The 24,477-nt window shown below is 63.8% G+C and overlaps 1 protein-coding gene across 2 annotated transcripts in view; it reads right to left on the bottom strand.

Annotated features, from left to right (window-relative positions):
* The window catches only part of ZC3H3 (zinc finger CCCH-type containing 3), a 53,348-nt gene that overhangs the window by 4,301 nt on the left and 24,570 nt on the right, over positions 1 to 24,477 (bottom strand). For both annotated transcript variants that reach the window (XM_090283281.1, XM_090283279.1), the window contains exons 5-9: positions 13,159 to 13,346; positions 8,426 to 8,468; positions 8,191 to 8,352; positions 8,029 to 8,098; positions 6,141 to 6,272 (exon numbers count right to left, since the gene is read on the bottom strand). In XM_090283281.1, coding sequence (XP_090139407.1) covers positions 6,141 to 6,272; positions 8,029 to 8,098; positions 8,191 to 8,352; positions 8,426 to 8,468; positions 13,159 to 13,346 — 595 coding nt within the window. The remainder of the gene's footprint in view (positions 1 to 6,140; positions 6,273 to 8,028; positions 8,099 to 8,190; positions 8,353 to 8,425; positions 8,469 to 13,158; positions 13,347 to 24,477) is intronic.

The raw sequence follows: 24,477 nt of genomic DNA, 5'->3' as shown, positions 1-24,477 counted from the left end.
AAGCTGGCTGAGGGAACGCTTTGCGTCTCACGGGCGGGTCCCAGCTGGCTGACCTGCCCACTGCGCCGCGCTGGTCTGAGCTCTGAGCTAACCCTCTGCCCGAGAGAAACTGAAAACGCACGACCGCACATGCAGAGCCTTCTCACGTCCTCCAGGTGCTGCGAGGAGGAAAGCAGTGGCGCAAAACCCGCTCAGGACGCAGACGCCAAACAGGCCCTGAGTTGCAAAGGCCTGAGCGCTTCCTCTAGGCCGGGCGCACGATACAAAGGCAAAACCGAACGGACACCCCGGAACCCCCTCAAAGGTCTGGAAATGAAGGTCACTGGAAAATAATTCATGAAAACTCGGTAAAGTTTAGAACCAAATGCGAACAGCAGAACAAAACCTTGAAATCTGTGGCGTGTAGCTAATGCAGCTCTTAAAGATGAGCGAAGAGGGTTCCCTCCAAGTTGGGGGGAGCGACGGCAAGACGGCCCGGGGGGAGCAGAGGGAAGGACAGGCAGCCGAGAGCAGCACCCACGGGGACGAGGCCACAACACAACCAGGAGAGCAGAAGCTGGCTCCCTGCAGACACTGCCGACTGCATCCCCCAAGAGGAAACAGGAGACGAGAGGAAGGGAGACACAGGCGCCCCCAGGAAGGACAGCAGCCGGAGCCACGGGAGGGCGCCAGGTGACACCACAAGCCCGACAGAGCAGCGGGCAGCCTGAGTGGGCGCTCCGACAAGCAGAGCAGAGCTGGAGGCAGCAGTGACAGATCCAGGCCGCGCCGCTGCGCCGAGTGCTCGGGAGCCGGGACACCGACCTCACGTGCACCACGGGCGGCAGCACCCACAGCCCAGCTGAGTTCATGGGGCCAGGGGAGTCCTGAAACCAAAACCTGAGTAGAACCAGGTGACCCAAGAACGCTCAGGCCACCTTCACTGGGGAAAAAGGACTCATGTCCTCCCTGAACCACAAACGAACCGTCCCCGACAGAGCCGCCGCCACTCCGCATGGCCGCCTGGCCGAGGTCCGCCTTGTGCGCTCAGCTGTCACCCCAGCGCGGGGAGCAATCGCACGCGATGTCCCAGAGCACGGGACGGAGTTACTGGGCAACCAGGTAAAAGCTGGCTGCGCCCAGACCGCGCTAGCGGCCGCGCACCAGAGATTACGCCTCAGCGGCGGCAGGGGCGCCCAGGAGATGTAACAGCAGGGGCACCGGCCAAAGGTGCACGGGGACCCTGTCCGCAAACCCGCAATGGTTACGACGTGACAAGCACACGGGACACGGTAACTGACCCCAGCAGTGCACGGGCCCACACGGCAGAGGTGACGGGACCCGGGGACCCTGGACAGCAGCTGGTTGAAGGGTGGGGCCCCAAGGGTCTGACAGGGACAGTCCGAGGGCGACTGGCAAGGAGGTGCCAGCGGCACAGACGGGAAGGCCCACAGGCGGCAGAAGGCCACGCACAGCTGCGTCCACCACGGGAAGCCCTGGGTAGAGGGCAGCAATTCTAGCAAAAAGCAGCCCCACTGGCCGAGCCAGAGAGAGCAGGGGTGTGATTCCCGGAAGCCGAGTGGACACGCCTCCCCGCCCCCCACTGAGCCCCGCCGCCAGGACAGCTGCAGGAGGCCCTGGAGGGTGGGCCGAGGGCGGACGGCCAGGGACCGCAGCACCCGGCAGGGCTGTGGCAGCGGGTCCCAGTGCTTCCTGCTGCCTCGTCCCGAAAAGGCTGCAACCGGGAATGTCAACAGGTGCCGAGACAGGTCACTGAGAGAAGTGGCCTGTCCCAGCCACCCACACGGACCAGCACTGGTGCCGGCGGGAAGTCTCGACCCCTGGCGTCCCCACCACCCCGACCCCCCAGGCCAGGGAGGCTCCAGGGAGGCTTGGGGGGAATTACGTGCCACCACACCCAGGAGCCGCGGATGCCCCTCCTCAGGGGTCAGCGGAGGCAGAGTGGGGCCCCACCCGGTGCCTCCCTGCCCCCACCTGCCTGCTGGAGGGCGTCGGAGGGAACGGCTGAAACACGAGGGTTAAATAGGATCCAGACACTCAGAGCAGAACAGTCTGTGTTTCAACAAGAGGTGACTGTGAGCCCGTGGGGCAGCTGACCCTTGTCGTATTATTTACAAATTAGTGTATTATTTTCCAACAAAGAACGGCCGACCTTTCACCCCACCCTGTACTGACCAACCTCTAGCAAAACAGACAAAGAAAAAAGAGAAAAGCCACACATTTCCCGCAGAGGAATGAAGTAGGGACACTTAGGGGTCACTTCTGCCGCTCCTCAAGCCTGCGCGGCGGCTCAGATGGAGCAGACCTGCTCCTCAGGGACACAACCCACCCAGTGTGGCCCAGGAGGCAGCAGGAAACCTGACCACACCGACAGGTAGTGAGGAAACCGAGTCGGTCATCAACACCTCCGAGGAAAGAAGGGCCGACCGCCAGATGGCTTCAGTGGTGAATTCTCCAAACCATGTGAAGAACTAAACGCCCATCCTTCTCAAATTCTCCCACAACTGAAGAGGAGGAAATACTTCCTAACCCTGAAGGGCCACAACCATCTGCGAAGCCCGTCTTACCCCGACCCCAAAACCACAGACGCTCTAAGAGAAGGAAAGTACAGGTTAACATTTCTTCCGAATGCAGATGCAAACCCCTCAAGAAATCGAGAAATCAGGATTCAGGAGCATATTAAAAGGGCCACGCGTCGTGACCAGGTTGGGATTATTCTCGGAGTGCAAGGACGGCCAGCACCCAGGAACCAGTCCGCGTGGCCGCGAGGCAGCGCGCTCAGGAGCACTGCTGACGGCCCTCGTAGGGCAACGCGGGGGGAACCACGGGCACCTCAGCTGCGGCCAAACCGCCTGTCAGGGTTCAGCCCCTTTCCACGGCAGAAACACCGAGCAAACAGACACCTGTGAAAGGGCACATCCTCGCCGTGGGCGGCTGGCGACGAGACCCCCACACAGGCAGGCGCAGCGGCCGGACAAGGGCCTGAGCCAGTGTCCAACGAAGTGCTGGAAGGCCTGGCACAGCAGCTGGGCGGAAAGAAGTCAATGAAAATAAAATCACAGGCATCCAGATAAGAAGGGAATAAAATGATCTGTTAGCAGATGAAGAACCCACAGAAAGGTTGTTAGAGCCGCCCTGGCCGGTGGGGCTGCGTGGGTCGGGCGTCGTCCCGCAGAGCAGGGGTGCATCTCCTGCATGCCGGGGTTTCTCTCCCTCTGTCTCCCTCCCTTCGCCTCACTAAAAACAAATCGGTGCGTACGTAGTCTTTTTAAAAGAAGAGTAAAGAGACCAGCACAGATGGGAGAGAGTATCTGCAAACCGTGTCTCTGATACGGGGCTAATTTCCAGAATGTGTTAATTTCCGATTCAAAAACGGGCGAAGGACCAGCACAGACCTTTCCCTGCAGGTGACACAGCAATGACCAGGGAAATGCAAGTCACAGCCACACGAGAGCCCCCTCCCTGGGATGCGGGGACACAGGGACTCACGAAGCCGGCAGAGCCACCACGCGAGCCAGAGCGGCCCCGGGAGGCCCCGCCCAGAAGCGTGCCCTCGCGCTCACAGCGGGACTGTTGGGAAAGCCCCAAAGGCCACCCCCCCGATGAGAGGACTGACAGGCTGCGGCCCCTCCACAACCGCACCGTTCAGCCAGGAAAGGGAACGCAGCCCTGGGACCCCCGCGGGGGACCCTCCCAAACGTGTCAGGAGAAGCCAGACACAGAGGCCTGTGGGCTGCAGAGGCCGGGCAGGGAAGCACCGAAAGGGCCCCGCCAGGCGGGAGCTGCAGGCCAGGGCTGGGCAGCGGGCGCCGCTGCAGGAGGCGAGGGACTGAGAGGCTCCACAGGGACCATGGGGACCGCTGCACAACTGTCGAACCCCGAGTCGTAAGCCTGTACTGGGTGGACCAGAGGACATGTCCACGGCACCTCAATAAAGCAGCATTTGAAAGATTAGCACCCCAAATCAGAGAGGAAAGAATGGGTAATTCACAGGCAGCTCAGGGGAAAGGGCCCTAGCCCCCCGGACAGCTAACAGTGTGGACCCCGCGCTCTCCCGCCAGCCTACAGCACGCGCCAAGGCCACGGCCCCTGCATGGCAGGGCCCGCCGCATCCCGGTCTTACAGAGAGAAGGAAATTGGGGCCCAGAGGGGTTGGACTGGGGTCTGAGCCCACCTTCCTTGGCCTGGAAAGCCACACTGGAGGTGAGGAGGGTCCCTGTGGCCTCAGCGGGCAGATTCTAAAACCAAGACCCACAGTGTGAAAAAGGGAAGGACTCTGCCCACGAACCCCGAAGGGCTTAGGCCTGAGGGCAACACGACCAGGTGGTCACAGGCATGAGACGCGCCTGTGATCCCCAAGGTGGAGAGTGACATCCAGAGCACACAGCAGGGCATGCAGGGGACAGACCAGCCACACACACGCAGGGGCGGAGAGCGAGGATGTCCAGGGAGGGCAGAGCGAGAAGGGGCTGAGCTGCAGCCCGCAGGGGTGCCACCGTGGCCTTCAGGTCTCAGTGCTGAGCTGGCTGTGGGGTAAGTCACACACGCACTCAGCCACTTCCCGGCTCTGGGCCCTGGAGGCCAGTGAGCACCTGGCACCCTGGCTGAGGGTTTGCAGCACAAGGGAAGGAGCCAGGCCCCTGGGAGGAGCAGCCGGCGCAGGGCTGGAGGGGGCAGGCCAGGTGAGCTCGCAGCGCCCTCAGTGCCGCAGACACACAGGCCACTCACGCCACTGAGTGGACAGGGACAGGGCAGGACTGCACGCCACTGAGTCCACCCGGATGCAAACCCACCCCGGGGAGGTGGTAGGGGAGGGGCAGGCTGTTCCTCGGGTGCCACCAGGAAACGCAGGCGGGGTCAAGGTATGGGCACGCACTGAGGACAAGCACAGCGGCTGTGAACCAGCGGGTGAGTGTGGGCTTTCGGCACACAGTTAGGCAGGAAGAAGACACCTGGGATGGCTGGGCTGCCACCCCGTCAGCCGACCAAGGGGAGCCCATGCATCGTCGCGTCTGCAGGGAGAGAACACCCTTGCTGTGCCGCTGGGCACCACGCCCCAGGCAACGGGCACCGGGCTCCAGGAGACGGGCATCCCACACAAGGACACGCCCTCCTGAGAGCCAGAGAGCCAAGGGCTGGAGAGGGAGCAGCGGCTTCCTCCAGCCTGAGTTACTCACGGGAGAAGGGCGGCCTCTTTAACAAGCCGCCGCCTCGGGAAGCAAGGTTAACAATTCCACTTGATTCAGTGGAATATTATAAACTCTCTGGGGCCCATTCGAGGACCTGCGCTCCAGGCGCGAGGCGCCCACTCAGCACTTTCTGTATTATTTAGAGAATCAAGTTAACCCTCGCAGGCCCGGGCTGCCGCCGTGCCCGCCACTCCGCCTGCTCAGCGCTTTCCCGTGTAGAATTACGAGCCACTATCCATCATGTGGCGGCCGCGTAGCCCACACGCCAAGGGGCTCGGGAAGCACTTCCACTGAACTTAAATACAGCTTTGATATTTCATTTAAATTGTAATATTTTACAATAATGACCGTGTCCTCCATGGCGGTCCTGCCAGACCCTCGCCACCTGGGCCGAGCGTTTTTCAAGGTGACCTGTCCACTCCAGTCAGGTCCCCAGGTCTGTCTGGTGGCAGGAAGGGCCCACCTGCTGCAGAGAGCTGCACACAGGCTGGGAGGGCCAGCCCTGCACCCTGGGCACCTGCTGTTGAGCGCCCATGCCCCCCACTTCCCTGGGAGCCCCCAGCCCAGACCGCAGGCCCCTGAGGCAGGGCAGTCATTCACAAGTGTCAGGGACAGCAGGCCAGCAGGTCCCTGGACAGGTGAGGAGGCTGCCTCTTGGGGTCCAGGGACTAAGGAGATCCACCCAGGGGTCCCCAGACCAGGGCCACATTTGTTCACACAGCCCCGACGCTACAGGGACAGGGAGGGGTGATGGGACATCACCACGGAGCCAGGAGCCACTCTGCTCCGCTGTCCAGAACCCCACGTGGCCGCCCCACGCTGGCAGGTGAGATGCAGGCCGGCCTCGCCCCTGTGCCCTCGCTCCCAGCACCACCTCGGGGCGAGCAGGCTGCAGGGGCGGTGCCGGGAAGCCGCTGCCCAGGGCTGCGTGCCGCCAGCCCCCGCCCTCACCTTGGCGCCCAGCGGGCAGTAGCCTCTGAGGAAGTCGGCGCAGACCTCCGCCTTGCGGGACACGTAGACGTGGCTGTAGGGACAGTTGCTGCTGCTGCAGATCCCCCGCAGGAAGTAGGAGCACACGGGCATCTGTGGGGACGGCGGGCGGTGAGGGCAGGGCGGCCCCGTGGCCTCTGCCCGTCGGGCACCTGCACCCACCCCTCGGGTAAGAACACCAGGCCTGCTTGGAGCTCCACACCCAGCTCCCGCCTGGAGGAGGAGTGGACTCCTGGTGCCGGCCCGAGTGAGGGCTGTCCGTCCCCACGACGGGCGTGGGAGCAGGGCGGGCGCTGGCCCTGCAGTGGCTCAGGTCCCGACATGCGGTCACCTGCGTCGACCCCTGCTCGGTCTCCAGGCTGCAGGGCCACCCAGGAGGGGCAGACTTTCCAGCAGTCTGAGGAGTGGGCTCAGCAGTGTCCTGGCTGAAGACCCGACCCCCTGGGGAAGCGGTGGGTGGGAGGCTCAGTGGGTCGGGTGCTTCCTGGGAGCAGCCCAGGTCTGTGCAGGCCTGGCAGGGGTCTGGCTCCAGAGCCCGGGCCAGTGGGTAGGCAGCCTGCTGGGGGTCATGGGGCCCCAGCAGTCCCTTCCCCCAGGCTGGGACAGGGAGAAGTAAGGGCCACTTCGTTCCACTGGGGGAAGTGAAGACTGAAGGGTGGCTGGTATGTCTGTGATCTCCGAGACCCTGAGTCTCTTGGGGCCTCAGGCAGCCCCGCAGGCCCCGTAGGGCCCACACAGGGTCCAGCGTCTCATGCCTCCTGGGGTCTCTGCAGGGGAGGGGGATATTCCCCCTCCTCCCCCTCCTCAGTTGGTCAACACCCCCAGGCATCCCCTCTAGCCACCCTGGGGCTCCCACTGGCATTTTTCTGGGGGGAGGCGGGGGAGGGGTGGATGAGGAGGGAGAGGGAGAGCAGAGAAACAAAGGGCGATTTACGGGCCTACGCGTGAGTTTGTTTTTAATTGTCTTTTAACTGCAGCACAGAGCGGAGAGGGGCCCGCACGGGCTGCCACGGCAGACAAGCCCCTTCATGTGGCTTTTGATCTAGAGCCCAAATTAGCTCTAATAAAAAGGATAATAAAGCCAAGTCTACACCAAACGCAACTCCTCCTCGCTGTCAGCACGGCCATTATCCAGAGGAAACTGCGATCCCGTTTCAATTAACCTTGTTTGCACCCACCACGTCCACACAAATAACAATAACATTAATTCAGGGTGCTCATGCCGGGCCCACACTAGACAGCCCGGGATGCACACCGGCTTCGGAGCTGGGAGCTAATGAACCCAAAACTCGACGTGACTTTCCAAACTGCTCACAACGGAGTTTGGAAGCTCCATTAGGGGGAAAAATGCTGACCCTCTTCAAGCTCCTCAAGGGGAAAAGCTGTTGCAGCAGCACTGCCTCTGTCCGACCCCACTTCCCTGAGCTCGCTGCAGCCCTCCACTCAGCACGTTCCCGGGGCCCCCAGCCAGCCCTGCCCTGGCTTTGCCCCCCACTGGGGTCTGCATGACGGGGTCCGCTCACCTTGGCCCATGGGCTGGGGGCCTGGGACAGGGCAGCCCCCAGCACAGCCATGTCACAGGTGCCCCCGCCAAGCCCAGGACCACACCCGGCACAGCACGGGCCCCTCGGGGCCGCCGGCCTGGCCTGCAGGGGGCGCAGGGTGGGGGCCTCCTGTGTGGCACGGGGCCGCCCTCCACGTCGGCTGGGGTAGAAGCCAGCTGAACAGAACAGCTCCCACGTGGTCACACACCCAGCTCCTCGGACACCAGGGGACAGGGGTCTGTGTGTCCCCGGCCCAGGGAAGACTTCAGGGGCACCCCCTGCCAGGAGCTGGCTCCGGTGCTCACCTTCTCCTTGGAGACCTGGTGGGAGAAGGGGCAGGTCCCGTCTGTCCTCTTGCACGTGCCCCGGACGAACCTGTGCAAGAGGCGAAGAGGGTGTGAGGGGGCTGGAGACCAGGGGCGAGCCCTCCCGGCCCCCAGGCCAGTCCCCGGCCCCGGGCGGGTCACCTGGTGCACACGGCCACCTTCTCAGGGTCGTGGATGTAGGGGCAGCGCTCGCCACGGTTGCACCTGCCGAAGCGGTTGTAGTACATGCAGTACTCCTGCCCCGCCCGGCGCTGCCTCTGCCTGGCCTGCCGCACGACGGCCAGGCTGCGCTGCACGGCCCGGCTGTGGACAGCGAGGGGGGTGGTGAGCCCGAGGGTGTGCAGAGCCCCCCGTCCACACACCCCCAGGGACGTACCTGGCCAGTGAGCGGCTGCAGCTGCTAGCAGGGTCCAGCCGGCCTGCAGGGAGAGGCTGGGTCAGGCCTGGCCGCTACCCTGGTCTCTGCCTGCGCACCTGTTTGGTGCAGGCCCCTTGGAGTCCCTACCATCAGTCAGGCACCGCTGCCCACTCCAGGAGACCTGCTGGGCCACCCCTGCCCACCCTCCCCTCGGCTGGGTCCCTGCCAGGCCACCCCCGCCCTGCCCCTGCAGGGGAGCTGCCCAGGTGCAGCACAGGGACAGGGCTCTCCCACGGCCGCACTGGCTGCCAGCCCATGGGCTCCTCTCAGGGCAAGTGGTCCCAGGAATGGGCTGGCGGGGCCTCCCTGCCACCCCCTTCTGCCCTGGGCAGAGCCTGAGCTATGCGACCTGAGTCCCGGAGATGCCACCTGGCTCTGCCACAGCCTACAACAGGTTTTACGTACTTAAAGGGTTGTAGAACCAAAACAAACAAAATACATAGCCACAAAAAGTGACCGCCTGATGCCCAGGCTGGGCTGGGAGCAGGGCCCGCAGCTACGGGGGCGCCGGTGGGCCCTGGCCAGCAGGCACCTGCTCTTCGGACCTGTGGGCGCCTCGGAAGACGCTCCTCAAAGCCCCAAACACAGAGATGAAGCAAGGCCTCTCCAAGGTCACTGAGTGTGGCCCAGAGGGAAGCTGCTCACACAATGGCCAGTGGCCACAGGGCGACGCTGACAGCCAGGGCAGTGGGGTTCGAGCAGGGCCAGGGACGCAGACGGCACCGTCCTGCGCAGGCGTGAGCTGGCTCTGCAGGGGGGCGCGGAATAATACATGGCCCCGCCTGCCTCTTAGACCTGAGGCCACCCCCCAGGACCAAGGAGGGCAGGGCAGGGCAAGAGCCTCCTCTGGACAGCCCCCAAGTCCCCAGTTACACACACACACACATGGTCCTTCCCAGACCAGATCCAATTTCCCATAGGCAACTGCTGAAATGGATATGGTGGCAGGAGGTAGAAGTGACATCACTCAGAAATTCTGGGGACCGCAGGTGATGACAAAGCATCCAGGTTTTAAAGGGCCGCCCCAGCCTGCTAGTCCCAAGCTGCCCCATCAGAGCTGCAGGGAAGCCTGGCAGGCGCCCCTGCCACTCTCTCCCCAGGGCCCGTGCCCCCATCCACAGCCCAATTCTGGGCCCGGTCACACAACCCCCGGCACGCCGCACAGCCTGTCCAAACCCCAACAGCCGCCTCAGACACCCCTTCCCCACGTCCCACTCTCTGCTAAGCCCGGACCACGCCCCGGGCACTCCGCATGCCCTCTCCAGGCCCGGCCCCCACGGCTCACTGCAGCTGCCCCCTGCCAGGGCCTGCCTTCTCTGGGCCTCAGTCACCTCAAGTTTACAAAGGGCGTCTCAAGGCTGAGCGGCAGGGTACCCCCGAGGGAGTGCTCTCGCGGCAGCCACGCTGGTTACAGAGCAGGAGGCTGGGGGTGGGCTGAGGGGCTCCGGGTGTGCGGGAGGAGGTCTTGGGCAACTCCAGGCCACAGTGTGGTCCTGGTTCCCAGGCTGGGGACACCAGTCCAGGGAGACAGTGGAGGCCGATCCAGGTGTCACGTGGTACCGTACACCTGCCAGCCAGCAGGTGACAGCGTGCAATTTGATAGCTGAGGGTGATGGCGGTTCCTGGGCTGCCACCCAGGCTGCTGGTGATGCCGTGGCGCCATCTGCTCCTGCCAGGGACTGCTGTCACCACGTGCCCGCCTGTCAGGCCATGGTCCCCAGACCTGGCCTCTGGGGGGCGGGGCATCTCACTCCCCTTTCCACTCTTTGCTCTTAAAGAAGTGCCACCGCGGGACTCACGGGACTCACGAGTGCTGTGCGGGAATAGGAGGCCCCTTCCCACACGCTGTGCAGTGATAAAAAATGCGCATAATGCTGCTGGTTCCAGCAAGGCCGAGGAGGCTGAGGTGCTAAGAAGTTCAGTGACTCTGTAATCTGGGAGCAGGAGGCGCTGAGCCTCGAGAGAACTCGCACTTCCCAGGGATCTTCTCAAAATAGCCCAGCAGCCCGGCCCGCCTCAGCCCCCAGCCCCGGCGGCCTCTTCCCTGACAGGCTGCAGCCGCCCTCGGGGAGAAGGCTGGCTCCAGGGACCCTGGAGCCCCGGGAGGAGGGCGGTGGGAGAGGTCTGGACGGGCTGATGATCCCCCAGGGTGTGACCTCGCAGCAGCCACAGTGGGGCCTGCGTCACAGGTCACAGCTCACAGGTGAGACGAGGCACAGAGACCGGCGCCCTGCCCAGGGGCAGGTGGTGGCGCTGGCTGCAGTGGGGCGACGGCCCACACCCGCCTTGCAGCCCAGATCGCACGCAGGGCTCTGGCAGGCAGCGGGGGCTTCTGTCCACCACGGAGGCCCACAGGCTTCTGGAGCCCTGTCACAGCCACGCCTGGCGCACCCAGGTCTCTGGCCACAGCACGTGGGGAGGGCCTGGGAGCTGTGCCCTTTGGTGGGCAGGCCTTGGACCCAGGAGGGAAGCATGGCCCCAGGGCCTGGGAAGCCCTGCGACCAGGAGGGGCCAGGAGGGGCCAGGAGGGGAGAGAGGTCCCAGGAGGCTGCACTTTCTTGCTGAAGTGGAAGCCCCTCTGGCACCAGAAGAGAAGATGTCTCTTTACTCATCCCCCATCCAAGCAGGCTGCAGGCAGCAGCCCCCCGCAGGGAGGCCAGGCCAGGCTGCCAGGGTGGGTGGGGCCCCGACGGGTGGGGCCCGGGTGGGCTCCGGGAGGCTGGGAGGACAGAGCCCCAGGACTGCCGCTGAGGCCGAGCGCACAGTCAGCGGGCTGGCGGCTGCAGCCTGCACAGGCAGGTCTGCGGGGAGGAGGGACCCCAGAGCTCATCCTCCTCACATTACTGCCTGAGGCTGAAGCCGGAGAAGGTGAGGGAAGGCGGGTTCCCGAGCGCATGCAGCGCCTGCAGGGCAGCAAGTGCAGGGTAGCGCAGCCCCAGTGAGGAGAGTGACAGCTCTGTCCCCAGCAGGAGGGGCAGGTGGGCCTGCATGGGGGAGGAAGGGTGCACCCCGCAGTAACCTGTCGCTGGCCCCTCCTGCCTGCTCTGACGCTCGTCCCCACCCCAGGATCGGATTCCGCCTCTGGGCCCAGGGGCAGCTGTCTGGGAGGAGGTGTGAACGCAAACCCGCCTCTGCCTCTCAGGCCTCCAGGTCCCTCTCCAACGGGGCGGGCACAGCAGCACCCCTCGGGCCCACTCGACCCTCCTGGGATGGGGGTCTCCGTGGAGGTGGCCTCGTGCAGCATGTCCTCAGCCAGGGCCAGGAGGGCCCTAAACCACAGCGCACACCTGGGCCCTGCACGTGGACAGCTCAAGTGCGAGGACAGTCAGTGTCACGTCTCGACACCTGGCCGGAGAAAGTGGCACCCAGGTCACAGGCTGACATGGGTGAGCAGGGTGGCCCCATGATGTGCCCAGCAGAGGAAATGTCAGCAGACAGGACATCCCGTCTGCTAGCTAGTGAGCTCCGTCCAGCCCCCTGTGAGGAGAGCGGGGAGCAGAGCCAGGTCAGCGTGGGGGTCAGGGGAGGACAGCAAGCAGGAGGGTGAGGCCAGCCAGTGCCAGGTATGCCCAGGGGAGCCCAGGGCCGGGGGCTCAGCCCGCAGGAATGCCACCTGGGGGCCCACCAGGCTGTCACCCTACAGAGTGGCCCGTGAGCCAGCACTCTGCGGCCCCATCCACCCTGTGAGGCCGGTGGGACGCAAACCTGAGCGCCTGCCCTCCTCAACACCAGCGGTGGTGCGTGGGCCCCTCAGACCCCCAGCACGGAAGCCCCGGCCTTGAGCTCTGGGGACTTGAGGCAACCGGGTGGGCCTGCTGGTGGTGGAGGGGCTGTCCGGACCCAGTGCCCTGCACCTGCTCCCCCACAGCAGCAAGATGGGGAAATGGAGGCCCACAAGCAGGCAGGGCCACAGCCACCCGGCACTATGACCCCTCCTGGGAAGAGGGCAGCAGACAAGAGCCCCTGGGAGCCCTTCTGGCAGAGGGGGGTGGGGGGTGCTCGGGCATCCTCTCTGGCTGGCTCCTTTGGGTGCTGCGGGTGGGCCTGGGGGATCCGGGCCTCTGGGGGGGTGCTCGGGCATCCTCTCTGGCTGGCTCCTTTGGGTGCTGCGGGTGGGCCTGGGGGATCCGGGCCTCTGCAATCCCACACTGCCTGCAATCCCGCCCCTTTTATTGTTTGAAAGAAAAAGAAGGGGGTAAAAATTGGACTGAAACGAAAATATTTTTCTCCTTAATTTGTACAGTGAGTTGCAAGCGTTTCCTCCTGCTCAGCCTGCTTCCCCCGGCCCCGGGGGCGTGTGTGGCGCTGCCCGCTGCCTCCTGACACACTGAGAGTCGCTGCTAATGCGATTCCGGGTGCCATAGCCCCAGGTGTTCCCTCGCCCATCCCCGTTTACCATACCTGGTTCATCTCTGTCCAGGAGCGGAACCCGGAAAATCAGGGGTGGCTCAGCCAAGCGAGAGCTGTCGCCTGCCTGAAGGGGTCTTCCCTGGGGACACAGAGGCTGCGAGGCCTCCCCAGTGGTGCCCAGCCTACTCCCCAAACCTGGCTGGACATCGGGGCAGCAACCAAGGCACTGTGGGCACTGGAGAGTGGATGAGCGCCCGCAGGGATGCAGCCTCCTGGGAGCACTCACTGGGATGGGCACCCGCAGCATGTCGGGGGCCAGGGCCAGACCCAGGGAGCCTCACCTGTGCGCAGGAGGGGCCTGCTGCTGCCTTCACCGCTGGGCCGGCCGTAGGTCTTGGAGAGCTTGTTGGCCGACACCTTGTAGAGCACCCCTCCGATGCAGCGGTAGCCTCTGTCCCGCCCCCGCAGGGAGCTGGGCTGGGCTCGCCCCCTCCCGCGGGCATGGCGCAGGCGGCTCAGCACCAGGGACCTGCAGATACAGGGACGTGCCGTCAGCCCAGCCCTGGGCCCCGGGAACAGGAGGCGGCACCCCAACCCCACCAGGGAGGCTGCGGCCGTGTGAGCCCCTGAGGGTCACAGGGAGGGGACAAGCCTCCCCCTCCAATACGCACCCCCCCGGGACATGGGAGGCCCCTGATGCCCCCACTGAGAGACACCCCTGCAGACACCATGGCCCCCCAGCAGGACCAGCCCTGGGCCCCACCCCCTCACCCCCAGGGTTCAGAGCTGCCTGGGCGGCACCAACGGTGGTCCTGAAGCCGTCCTGGCTGACTTGCTCCCCCCAGTTGTCATATGGGCAGGGTGCCACCAAGATGAGGGGACCGGGGGTGTCCAGTGTGACCAAGCAGCCTCACGACTCTGGGAGGGCGCAGGGCTTACCCCTTAGGACACTTTTCAGCAGTAATTTGCTCATGCAAATTGAGCTTAATCCCGTATCAGCGCAGACTGTTCGTAATGCTATTACTCTGGGCCCTGTGCGGTCTGGTGACAGTGTGGCTGTCCCCATGCGCACCACCTCCACCTGAAGGCAGCCCCACTGAGACAGCCAGGTGAGGACAGGGATCCAGGGCCCACAGGGTCCTGTCCTGGGTGCTCACGCTGGGGTGCCCACAAGTCTGCACAAGGAACCCCAACTCCACCTTGGGCAGCAGGAGGCCCTCTCCCAGTTACCCAGGGCCAGGGAGGGGTTCTGATGAGTGCCGAGGGGACAGGCAGCCCAGGGGTGTCCTAGCACCAGGCACCCAGGGGGACTTGCCCAGAAATGAGGTGCGGGGTCCAGCAGCCCTGCTCTTGGGCACGGCTGCCACCCCCACCGTGTATCCCTGCAACTCCTCTGGGCCTTGGTCTCTCCCGCAAGCTGGGGCCAACTAGCCAGCAGCAGCCTCCAAGGGCCCATTGGAGAGGTGACGTGTGCCAGGGAGCTGGCACCGGGGACCCAAAGCTGCGGCGTAAGTACAAAGGCAGGCGGGAAGTGCGGGGAGAGCCCTCCCGCCTGAGAGCACTTAACCCAGTTTCTGTTAATTAAAATTCAGGTTCACAAACACCGATCTTGGAGGGAGCTAGTGCTGCCGAGGGGCCTGGGCACGTGGCCCAGGCTGTCACCCACGCCGCCCCATGTCTGGGGGAGGCAGCCAGGCCTCCCGGCTCTCCTCAGACCTTGGGGCATCTGCAGAGCCAGGCCAACTCGTGAGTGGGGAGGGGCGGGGCTGGTAGGGGTCCTCTCCCACGCCAGCCCCCACTGCAGAACCCTGTCAGCCCTGGGGGCTCAGAGGAGGCTCTGGACCCTCTGCAGGGGCTGTGGGCTCTGTCCTCAGGGCACAGTGCGGCCGGAGTCCTAGTACCCACAATCCTGAGCTGAGTCCAGGCCAGCGGCCACCACAGCTGGCCCAGCTTGAGCCTGATGAACCCCCAACAGCCTCGCCCCATCCTTGGGCACAGCCAGGACCCTGGGTGCCTCCTTGGGAAAAATCCTAGAGGCAGTGGACACGCCCCAGAGGACTGGAGAAGGGCTGGTGGGGCCTCGGGGAAAAGCCCACCTGCCCACAGAGACCAGGCCCCGTCTGCAGGTGCACAGAACCACCTGGGTCCTTCCCTTGCCCTGGCTGGTGCCCAACCTTACACCTGTGGCCAGACGGGTCTGGGCGGCAGGGGCACCTGTCCCAGAGCCCTGCAGCTTCTCACCGCCGTGGGCGTCACAGCCCTCCGGTCAATTGCTGCCCCAATGGAGAGGACAGCCTCTGGGAACAGACTGCGCTGAGAAGAGGCGGCAAAATTAATGAGATAATAGCAGGGCCGAGGGCCTGGGGAGCCGCCTGCCGTCGCCGAGGGCCTGGTAATTCCTTTTCTACAACTGTAGCCTCAGATCTGAAGGCTTCTCCCATCCGTCCGGCAGGCCCACGCCGCCAGGAAATTTCATTAACGCTGGAAAATAGGAAAGGTATTAAGCGTGGATAATGAAGGCCAGGGAGGGAGCCGTGCCTTAGGATGGTCCTCTTTCTCGCCTTTGTAATGGGAGGCATGAACTTTCCCTTCAAATCCATTTCTAATCCATTTGAAATACTACAGCAAATTATCTTTCCTTCAGCCCGAAAGCGGCCAGCCAATTTACTCCGAATAGAAGTGACAATGCCCCAGGATTTATCACCATAACCTTGACTACACCAGGGTGAGGGCTGGGCTCCCCTCACCCCCCAGGGGAGCACGGAGCACAGGTGGGGGAGATAACATTTAAAACGAAAAGCGGTGGTGGTGGGGAGAAAGACACACACACCACAGAAGTCAGTTTAGAAAGGGAAGCTGTCCACGTGTCTGCTGTGTGGGGAGCAGCTGAGAAGTTCCCAGCCGCGGCCATCCTGCTGGCTGGGGGCTCTGCCCGCGGCAGCCCCTCCCCTGCCGTGCCAGGGCTGCGGACATCGGTGGGGCCCGGGTGCAGCCAGGGCAGGCCGTGTTGGGCAGCAGAGTGGGAGACACCAGGGAAAAGACCCAGAGGAAGGGGTCAGAGTCTGGGCAAGGCAGAGGGACTTTCCCGGGGAAGCCGGGCCTCAGGCAGATGCTGAATGCCCACTCCGCCAGCTGCTGCCCTCCAAGGCTCCGCAGGTCTACCCTGGACACCCCAGCCCTGCTTACTCAACTCCTTCAGTGCGCCCAGCCCTAGGGGTAGCATGGCACCCTCCTCCTGGGGACAGGCCCAGGCCCAGTGGCTGCACAAAGGCTGAGGGACCCTCCACCGGGACAAGAGGTGCTACGTTCCCACGCAGAGGCCAGGCGCGAGCGTGGCGCAGGCGGGCTGAGCCCCGGGCCCTGTGTGGAGACCCAAGGGCCGCAGGTGCGGTTGCTGGCAGAGGGCTCAGCCAGGTTCCCGGGGGGATTCAACCCCTAACCCCACCCCCTCAGCTGGGGCAGGGTCAGTGAGTGGCCAGGGAGCCGGCAGCCTCTAGGCCAGGCCGCTGGGGCAGTGGCGGTGACCAGGCAGGAGGAGGGCAGGCAGGCTGGGGAGCAGAGAAAACCGCCGGGGAAGCGTTTTCCAGGAAAGGGAACGCGGTTTTGCGAAGCTTGGCGGCGAGCAGGGAGTGCGCTGTCAGCAGAAGGAGCCGGGAGGCGGCTCGGCACAGCAAATTCCAAGTAGGTCAGGCCCAGCCGCCACCGTGACAGGCTGCACACTGCTTAGTGCGCTCTCCGCGGAAACGCTGACAGCCCCCGCCCCCACCCGCAGGGGCCGGCACAGCCTGGGCCCACTCTGCCTGGCAGGGGGGTGGCACCAGCCCACAGCCTGTCAGACAGACAGGTCCCGCTCAAGGCCAGCCCAGCCTAGCCCCTCACCTCGACAGGCTCCCCAGGCATGCTGGGTGGCCTGTAGGGCAGGGGCTGGCGGAAGGTTCTGGAGGGAGCCCCCCAGGTGTGCAGCGCTAGCGGCATGGGGCATGGGCGGTGAGCAGGGCCGCCGGAGCGCAGCAGGCACGTGGGTGTGACTGCAGGCCTCCTGGGGGCTGGGGCCACCCCCTGCCGCAGCCGGGCCACCTCGGGACAGAGGCTGCTGGGGGCCAGCCTGTGGGTCACCTGCAGGCTCCCTCGGGTGCCGCCCCCTCCCAAGGGCGCCCCCCGCTCCACTGGACAATGAGCAGCAGTGACGCGGGCGCCCAGGGTCACGCACTCTGCAGGGCCGTGTGAGGGCTGGGCGGGTTTATGTGCTCGCGCCCAGTCAATCGGTGTTCCGATCAATGGCTGCATTACACGCTTTCCCTGTAAGAGCCTAATAAACAACAAGACGGGAAGTAAAATTCTCCATAAAATGACACTTTGAAGAATCCATTCCCGCCGAAGCTATTGCTGTTTTGTATGTTAGCTGCAAAAAACAGGTATTATTGGGCCTTAATGGCCCCACTAGGGAGTGCAGAGCTCAGCCCAAGGGGCAGAGGGGCGGGGCCCAGGCCTCACCCTCCAGGATGGGTGGTGAGCCCAGGACTCCCTTGGCCCGTGTAGGGTGGTGAGGGGCAGGGCTGGCCCTTCCTCTGTTCCCTCACCCCCATCTCTCTCTCCATCCCCCTTCTTCTCCTCACCTACCTTCCCTTTGTCTCTGTGTCCCCCACCCCATCCAGCCCTGCTCACTGGCCATCCTCCTGGCCCCCGGGCCACGGGCAGGGGCTCCCTGCTGGGGGCCTGCCAATGCGGGACAGCTCAGGCAGCAGGAGGGCGCTGCAGCCCCTGCCCAGAGTTCTCGGGGAAGACCTGGGAAGGCCCAGGCCTCCCGGGCGCACTAGCCCCAGGGTGACAGTCCCAGGGGAGGCCTGTTCTGCACCCGTCCTCCTGCCCACAGCCAAGGCCATCGTCTCCCCTCCGCGCCCCAGCCCAGAACCGCAGACACACGCTCAGGCTGGACCCTCAGAGCGGGACCTGCCTGCCACCCCGGGGGCCTGCACACCCGCTCACACAGCAGCCTCTGTCCAGGTGGCCTGGGTCGTGCTCTGGCCTGCATCACCAGGAATGCGGGGACCCAGCCCAGAGAGCACCCCGCTGAGCCCTGGTGGCCAAAGCCCCTGGGAAAGCCCTGTCACTGTGACCTCTGGCAGCAGGTGCCTCTAGCTCCTTCGAGACGCCTCCTCTCGCCGGCCTGGTGACCCGTCTCAGGGCCTCGGCCTCCACACGGGGCACGGCCCCGCACACACCCCTGCCCCCAGCGGAGGGCCCTGGCTGCCTGCACCCCTCACCCCCAGCCCCGCGGGCCAGGCTGCAGCCCCATGGCCTCAGCTGCCATCTGCTCTGCTCACGCCTCCCTCTACCCGGAGCAGCGGGCAGTCTCTCACCTGCCTGGTGACCCCCAGGAGAGTCACGCCCTGTATACAACCCAGCTAAGGGACACTGAGGGCCATCCAAACCAGGGGGTGTGACAAAGTGGAAACATTACAAGACCCAGAATGCCAGGAGTGCTGGTCCTTGGGGACCCTATGTGTCACTGCTACCCAGAGACTCACAAAGTGAGGAGGCAGGAGCCAGCAACCACCCGCAAAGACCCAGCGCAACACCTCCTGGGACCACAAAGCCAGCGCAGCCTGGCTCCCGGAACAGAGGTGGCGTCCTCCGCCACCCACAGCGACACCAGGGACAGGCCCACAAGCTCAACAGCAGAAGCCCCTGGGAGTCAGAGGGGAGGCAGCTGGCTGCCAGGTGAACACACCAGAGCGTCAAGGGCCACCCAAGGCGCTCGCAGGCCGGCTGCACCGTACGAGGAAAAGCGACACAGGTGAAGAGGGGAAAGGCCGCGCAGGTGTACCAGTGCCTGCAGAAGCCACAGGACAGCTGCAGCGCCGGGCCGCAGGCGGCGGGCGGGACGTGAGGAGAGAGCGCCATCTGGTTGGTGGAGGCTGAGAGGCGGACGGAGACCAGGAGCAGCACCTGCCCAGAGACAGATGGGGTGGGGCCACTGACCTGTTCCAAAACAACGGCACCTGCGAGGAGGCAAAGGGACCCTGACATCTAAGTTGCCTCAGGAAGGATCGGAGGCCTAAGTGTAAATGCTAACACAGTCAAGTGTCTAGAAGAAAACAAGACTCAGGGCAGGCAGACACAGCTCAGACAGGACCCAAAGAGCCCCACTGGCAGAAGAAAAGACTGCTAAGTCAGACGTCATTAACAAGCCAGCCCCAGAGGCGAGAAGAGAGCCGAGAGGAGAATGTACCTGCGATACATAAAGAACGCAGCAAACCAATAAAAAGACAAGCTAACGCAGAAGTGGGCAAAAGGCCCCCAGGGTGCTCCACAAAAGCCCGTAGCAGTGGCCACCTGCGTCTGGGAAAGGCGCCCTCCGGCCCGGGAGCCACACTGCCGCACCCCACCCGCACCCCACCTGCATGGCGGGGCCCGCAGGACAGCCCAGAGTGGCACAGAGCAGCGCGGACGAGCCTGCCAAACACGGTCCCCGCCAGCTGGGCTGCCGCGGAACACCACAGGCCCCGGGGTGTCTTCAGCAACAGTTCCGGCTGGAGGACAGAAGGTGCCTCGAGGTGGTCACTCGGCCTTTCCTCGGAGCACGTGCAAGGACACCAGCCCCACAGGGAGGGCCCCACCCTCGTGACCTCATTCAGCCCTATGACCTCTGTGAAAGCCCCACTTCCAGCCATGCCAGGGTTGGGGCTTCAGTCCGAGATTAACAGTGGTCAAGAGAATTCAGACACAAAACTGCCCCCTGCACAGTCCCATCCACGGGAAGCTCAGGCAGTCCGAGACAGCCAGGTTCGCTGACCGAGGCCAGAGGAGGGGCCGGCTGTGCGGCAGGGCCCGCCCCGACCTGGGCAGTGCGCACGGTGCGCATAGGAGATACAAGTCCTCAGAGCTGACCCCTGAAGCCGAGCCACGGGTGTTCTTCACAGGGAAGTCAGAGGCAGCCAAGTCAGGAACAGGTACCTGTACATGACGAAGGTGACGTTTTTAAACAACAGGGAAAAGCCTGCATGTCTAGTAAATGGTCCAGAGACAACAGGTAACCATGACACAAAATTAAATCTGAACTCTAACCTTACACCATGTCCCCAAATTCTTAGTGATTGAAGTTTTAAATGTAAAACCTGAAGCCATAGTACTGTAAGAAAATAAAACTGAATTCATGTAATCTTGGGGGGGGTCTGTTCTAAGCAAATCAATACATCGTCTTAAAAGAATGATAGATTTAAGTGCACAGAAAAGCAAACATGCTGTTAAAAATCCTCACAAACAAAACTGAAAGGCAAAACTGAAACGAAAGAAAAAGCACAACTATGAGAAAAGGGTGACGTGCAGAACATCGCAAGAGTCTTGCAAACACACAGGAAACATGCCAGAGGCCAGTGAACAGTAAGCATAAAAAATGTTGAACTTGACGAAGGATATGAATAAAACTGAAATTAAACTGGGCAGCATTCCCCTCTAAGTGGTGGAGAGGTTTGCAGTGGGGGCCAGTGCTGAGACAGGCACGAGAAGAAGCTCACCGCCCCGCGGGAGGCGCCCACCTGGCCTGCCCCAAAGCCCTGCAGGGCTCCCTGGCAGCCGGACCAGCTCAGGCGTGTCCTGGATGAACGGATCTCACTGGGAAAGACAAAAACCGGCGATGGGGAGCAATTTCAACAGCAGGCCCAATGTGGGACCCAAATGGTGATCAAGCTGTTGTCTATCCAACCAACAAGTCAAAATCTCCTCCAAGAAGTCTCCCAGGCTGCAGACGCAGAGGGCAAAGGCCGCCTGTGGGAGGGAGCAGGTGGGGGCAGGGCAGGGCAGGGCTGGGTGCTCAAACACTGCTGTGGGTGAAACGCCGCTGGCGCACACCAGGCAGAGGGTGGTCCAGGTGGAAGACGCTGAGCCAGGGCCCAGCTCTAAGTGGGTGCTTGGGGGTGGGGGAGTGGCTGGCGGTGCAAGGGGCTTAATTCTTCAGGGAGCGCGGGAGGCACAAGGGCACAGGCAACCCTTCTGGGCCCTGGGGCCCCCACCTGCAGACCTGCCCCCCCCCCCCGCACGGGGCAGGGCCTCTGGTGGGCGGGGCCTGGAAGAGCGCCCCACCCCCAACAGAGCCTTGCTGGGGGTGGGGGGGCAGAGCGCCCCGGCCATAATTGATGCTCCCCTGCCTATGCTTTATGGCCTTCTTAATTCGGCTCCTGCTACTATTAATGTAGTTAATGCTGAGATTATATCTATTTTCTGGCGTCAGGCGGTGATTTATTCAAGCCATTTTTCCGGCGGAGGCTCCCACGCTGTTAAATCAAGCGCCTTGCCAATTAAGTGCTGACTTGGGAAGTGGACGCAATCTTAACAGACATCTAACCGCAAATTAAACCGGCCGCACTCGGGGGAGTGGGCAGGGCCGCCATGGGAGCCTTGCTGCCTGGGAGGGAAGTCAGAGGGTAAGAAAACCGCTCTGTGCCTGCCTGCAGGCTCCCAAGTGGGCCCAGAGCGGCCCGCCCAAGCCGGGCCAAGGGGGCTGCCCAGCCGCACAGCGCGACCGGAGGAAGGGCAGGCAGGGGTCACTGTCCCCCACAGAGCTATCTGCAACTGCAGTCGCCGCCCACCTGGGGACAAACATTTCCACAGAACACCCCCAAGCCTGCACCTGAAGTGGCTGAGACACCCGCTGACAGCCCTTCAGCACTGCGATCCTGGTCAGAGCCCCGAATGACAGGGAGGACCCCCTGCAGGATGGGGTGGAAGAGGGGCTTGCCCAGAGTCCCATCGCTGAGGACACAGAGCCACACCGTGGCAGGGTGCAGGGAGGCAGGTTCAGAGGCAGGTGGGGGTAGGGACTGGGGCAAGCGCCAGAACCACTGCAGGGCATGGACTCCCCCGGGGCCTCCTTGGGTGCCCCCACACCCCACGGGAGTCTCCTGACCAGAGAACCTGTGAGTGACACTGGAAAATGGGTCCTGGGACGAGGCCGTGGTCAGGCCTGCGGGAAACCCTTGCATGGTCCTCGGTGGCTGGGATCCTCCCAGACCCGGGGAGGGGTGCTTTCCTGTGCCCCGACCCCTGCGGCAGAGCTTCCCCATCATCTGGAGGGGTCCCGGCCCAGCCCTGAGAGGGGAAGGAAGGTTTGGGGTGCGATCTAGCTGATGCGGTGACTGGTAAGGAGACTTAAATATGATATTGACTGTTTGAACACGCTTTACTACAACCTCTAAAACCAAAATCAAAAGGTATTTAAAATGGTGTCTGTGTAAGGCACCAGCTGCCATGCCAGGGCAGGGGGCAGGGGAGACAAGGACTTTTTATCTCTTCCTGTCGGGGGCAGGATTTCCAGCTTCTTCTGCTGGTCGTTTCCAGGGGCACGAGCAGCCGTCTGTCAGGACACACCCCACCTGGCCTGTCCCCCGGCCCGCAGCGGCCACGCCGCCCCCTGCAGGTCTGCCATGGTCCTGCCCCCAGGCTCTGCCCACAACCAGCGAGGCCGGCAGCCTGAGCCCTCCCGCCAAGGGCCTGGGCCGCACGGGCCAGCTCAGGAAGGGCTCCCTGCACAGGGCGCTCCGGGGCTCGGGCCCTATGCAGCAGGGGAAGCAGGGGCTGCGGCGGAGCTGGGGCAGCACAGGGACACCTGCCCCTGCCCAGGGAACAGAGGAGAAAGACACAGGCACCCAGAGGCAGTGGCAGGGAAGGCAGGGCAGAGACTGGAGGGCCGGACAGAGGCCCGACGGCCTGAGTGACACTCAGACTCCAGAGACCAGCAGGTCTGGGGGCTGGCCAGAGAGCAGGGACCACCCCGGCAGGAACCTGTGGCAAAACCCAGGTCAGGGAGGCAGAGCGCACTGTGCCCCGCCGCCCCCAGCCGTGGCCCTGGCCCTGCCAGGAACCTCCTACCTACCCGCGTGGCCCTCAGGGACAGACAGCAGGGACAAGCCTGGACCAGCTCACCGTGGGCCCAGAGAGGCAGGTGGCCAGCCCTGGCAGTGGGCAGTCCTGGCCTGGGGCAGAAGGCACGAGGGCTGCAGGGTCGGCCCCAGCTCCCTCCCACGCGCCGGCAGAGGGTTTCACACGAGCACCCGGCCACCGTGCCTGCGCCCAGGCCCCGGCAGGGAGGAGGCAGCGGCACCAACCTTGTATTGGGCACAGCTGTCACGGGCCAGAGGCTGGGGCTGACGGGAGCTGGCTGCTGCTGTGTGGCACTGGGGTGCCGGGCTCTGCGGTGTTGCGTGCTGTCCTCCATCCCCGCACGGGGCCATCGGAGAGCTGCGCACACAGTGGCGACCGGGACCAAAAGAGCGTGGAGGCCTGAGGTGCGTGGCTCCCGAGGCCCAGCTGCCAGAGAGGCTGGCGGGTGGGGGTGGGGGGCCCTCCCCTTGCCACCCTCGAGGTGGGTGATTGACAGTGAGCACACACGGCCCACAGAAACTGCCTGAGGAAGGAGGCAGGGGGCCACCTCAGTCTGTGCAGCCGCCGGACCCCAGCATGTGGGACACTCTGCCAGCCAGGGCCAGGGCTCCCCCCTCCTGGACAAGGCTCCAGAGGGAGACCTCCTCCTCACAGGGACGGCCTCCGTGTGGGTGTGGGGTGGCTGGGACCCTTCCCCCACCTTGCAGACCACAGGGGAGTGTGGGGTCAAGGCCCCACACCCCCACAGAGCCCCGGCCCCTCCCCAAACCCTGCCGAGGAGCACAGGCGGGCGTTCCTGCTGCCAGGGGCTGCTGACAGCGGAAAGGCCTGCCTGCCTCGAACAGACAGGGAAATAAATAAATAACCCGGACATGCTTTGAACCGACTTCCAAATTAAGAGCTGCATCCTCACTGTCAGGCCCCCGCAGGCAGACTCCGGGCACCCCCGCGCAGAACGGCGGCTCAGCCCATCCATTAGGATGATGGAGACAGAGGGGCGGCCAGGGCCCTCCTTCCTTAATGAGCAGCCGAAGGGATCGGTAAGCATAATCTCACAGGCAGTGATATTTTATATGATCGCCTAGTAGTTTAAATTGAAAACCCCCAACTGAATCAATATTTACTGCATTGAAACGAAATGAATAGTAATAAGTCACTAAACTCCCTGTCCTCTTTCATAAAATAAAAAATTATAAAAATGAGCACAGTACGCGAGGCCATCACATTAACTTTTACAGCACTTGGGGGGCTGTAACCGCCAGCTTCCATAAAACAAGGTTCTCAAAAACCTGCCAGAGGAGACCTGCCTCAGCACGACCTAGGGGTCATCCCATGCCCCCCCCCCCCACTGGCCTGGCGCCCACCAAGTCCTCCTTTGCCTCTGGGCAGAGCTCTGATGCACACTCCCCGTGGCCCTCAGGTCCAACTGCTGCTCAAATCCCACCCCAGCAAGGGGACAGGCAGCGACAGGGACAGACACGCTCGTGCCAGCGCCCCGTGTCAGAGTGCAGGGGCCCAGAGCTGAGGCTGCTCCCCGTGCAGCTCCCCTCTGGGCTCCAGGTCCCCGAGGGACCGCACAGCCTGCAGGGTGCCAGGAGCACAGCAATGCTGGCGGAGGCCAGAGCCAGGAGGAGCCGGGGAAGGGGTACGTGACCTTGTACTCTGAACCCAGGCCAGGCTGGCAGCACAGCAGCCACAGAGCACAAGCCCCTCAGAGAGCCAACCCCCCTGCCCCCACCAGCAGACTCCGGGGCAGGATGGGAGGCGGAGGGTACCACACT

The sequence above is a fragment of the Furipterus horrens genome, unplaced genomic scaffold (genome assembly GCF_987537825.1).
Source record: "Furipterus horrens unplaced genomic scaffold, mFurHor1.1.pri manual_scaffold_7, whole genome shotgun sequence".
Taxonomy (NCBI): Eukaryota; Metazoa; Chordata; class Mammalia; order Chiroptera; family Furipteridae; genus Furipterus; species Furipterus horrens.
This window is presented reverse-complemented; position numbering and strand designations above follow the sequence as displayed.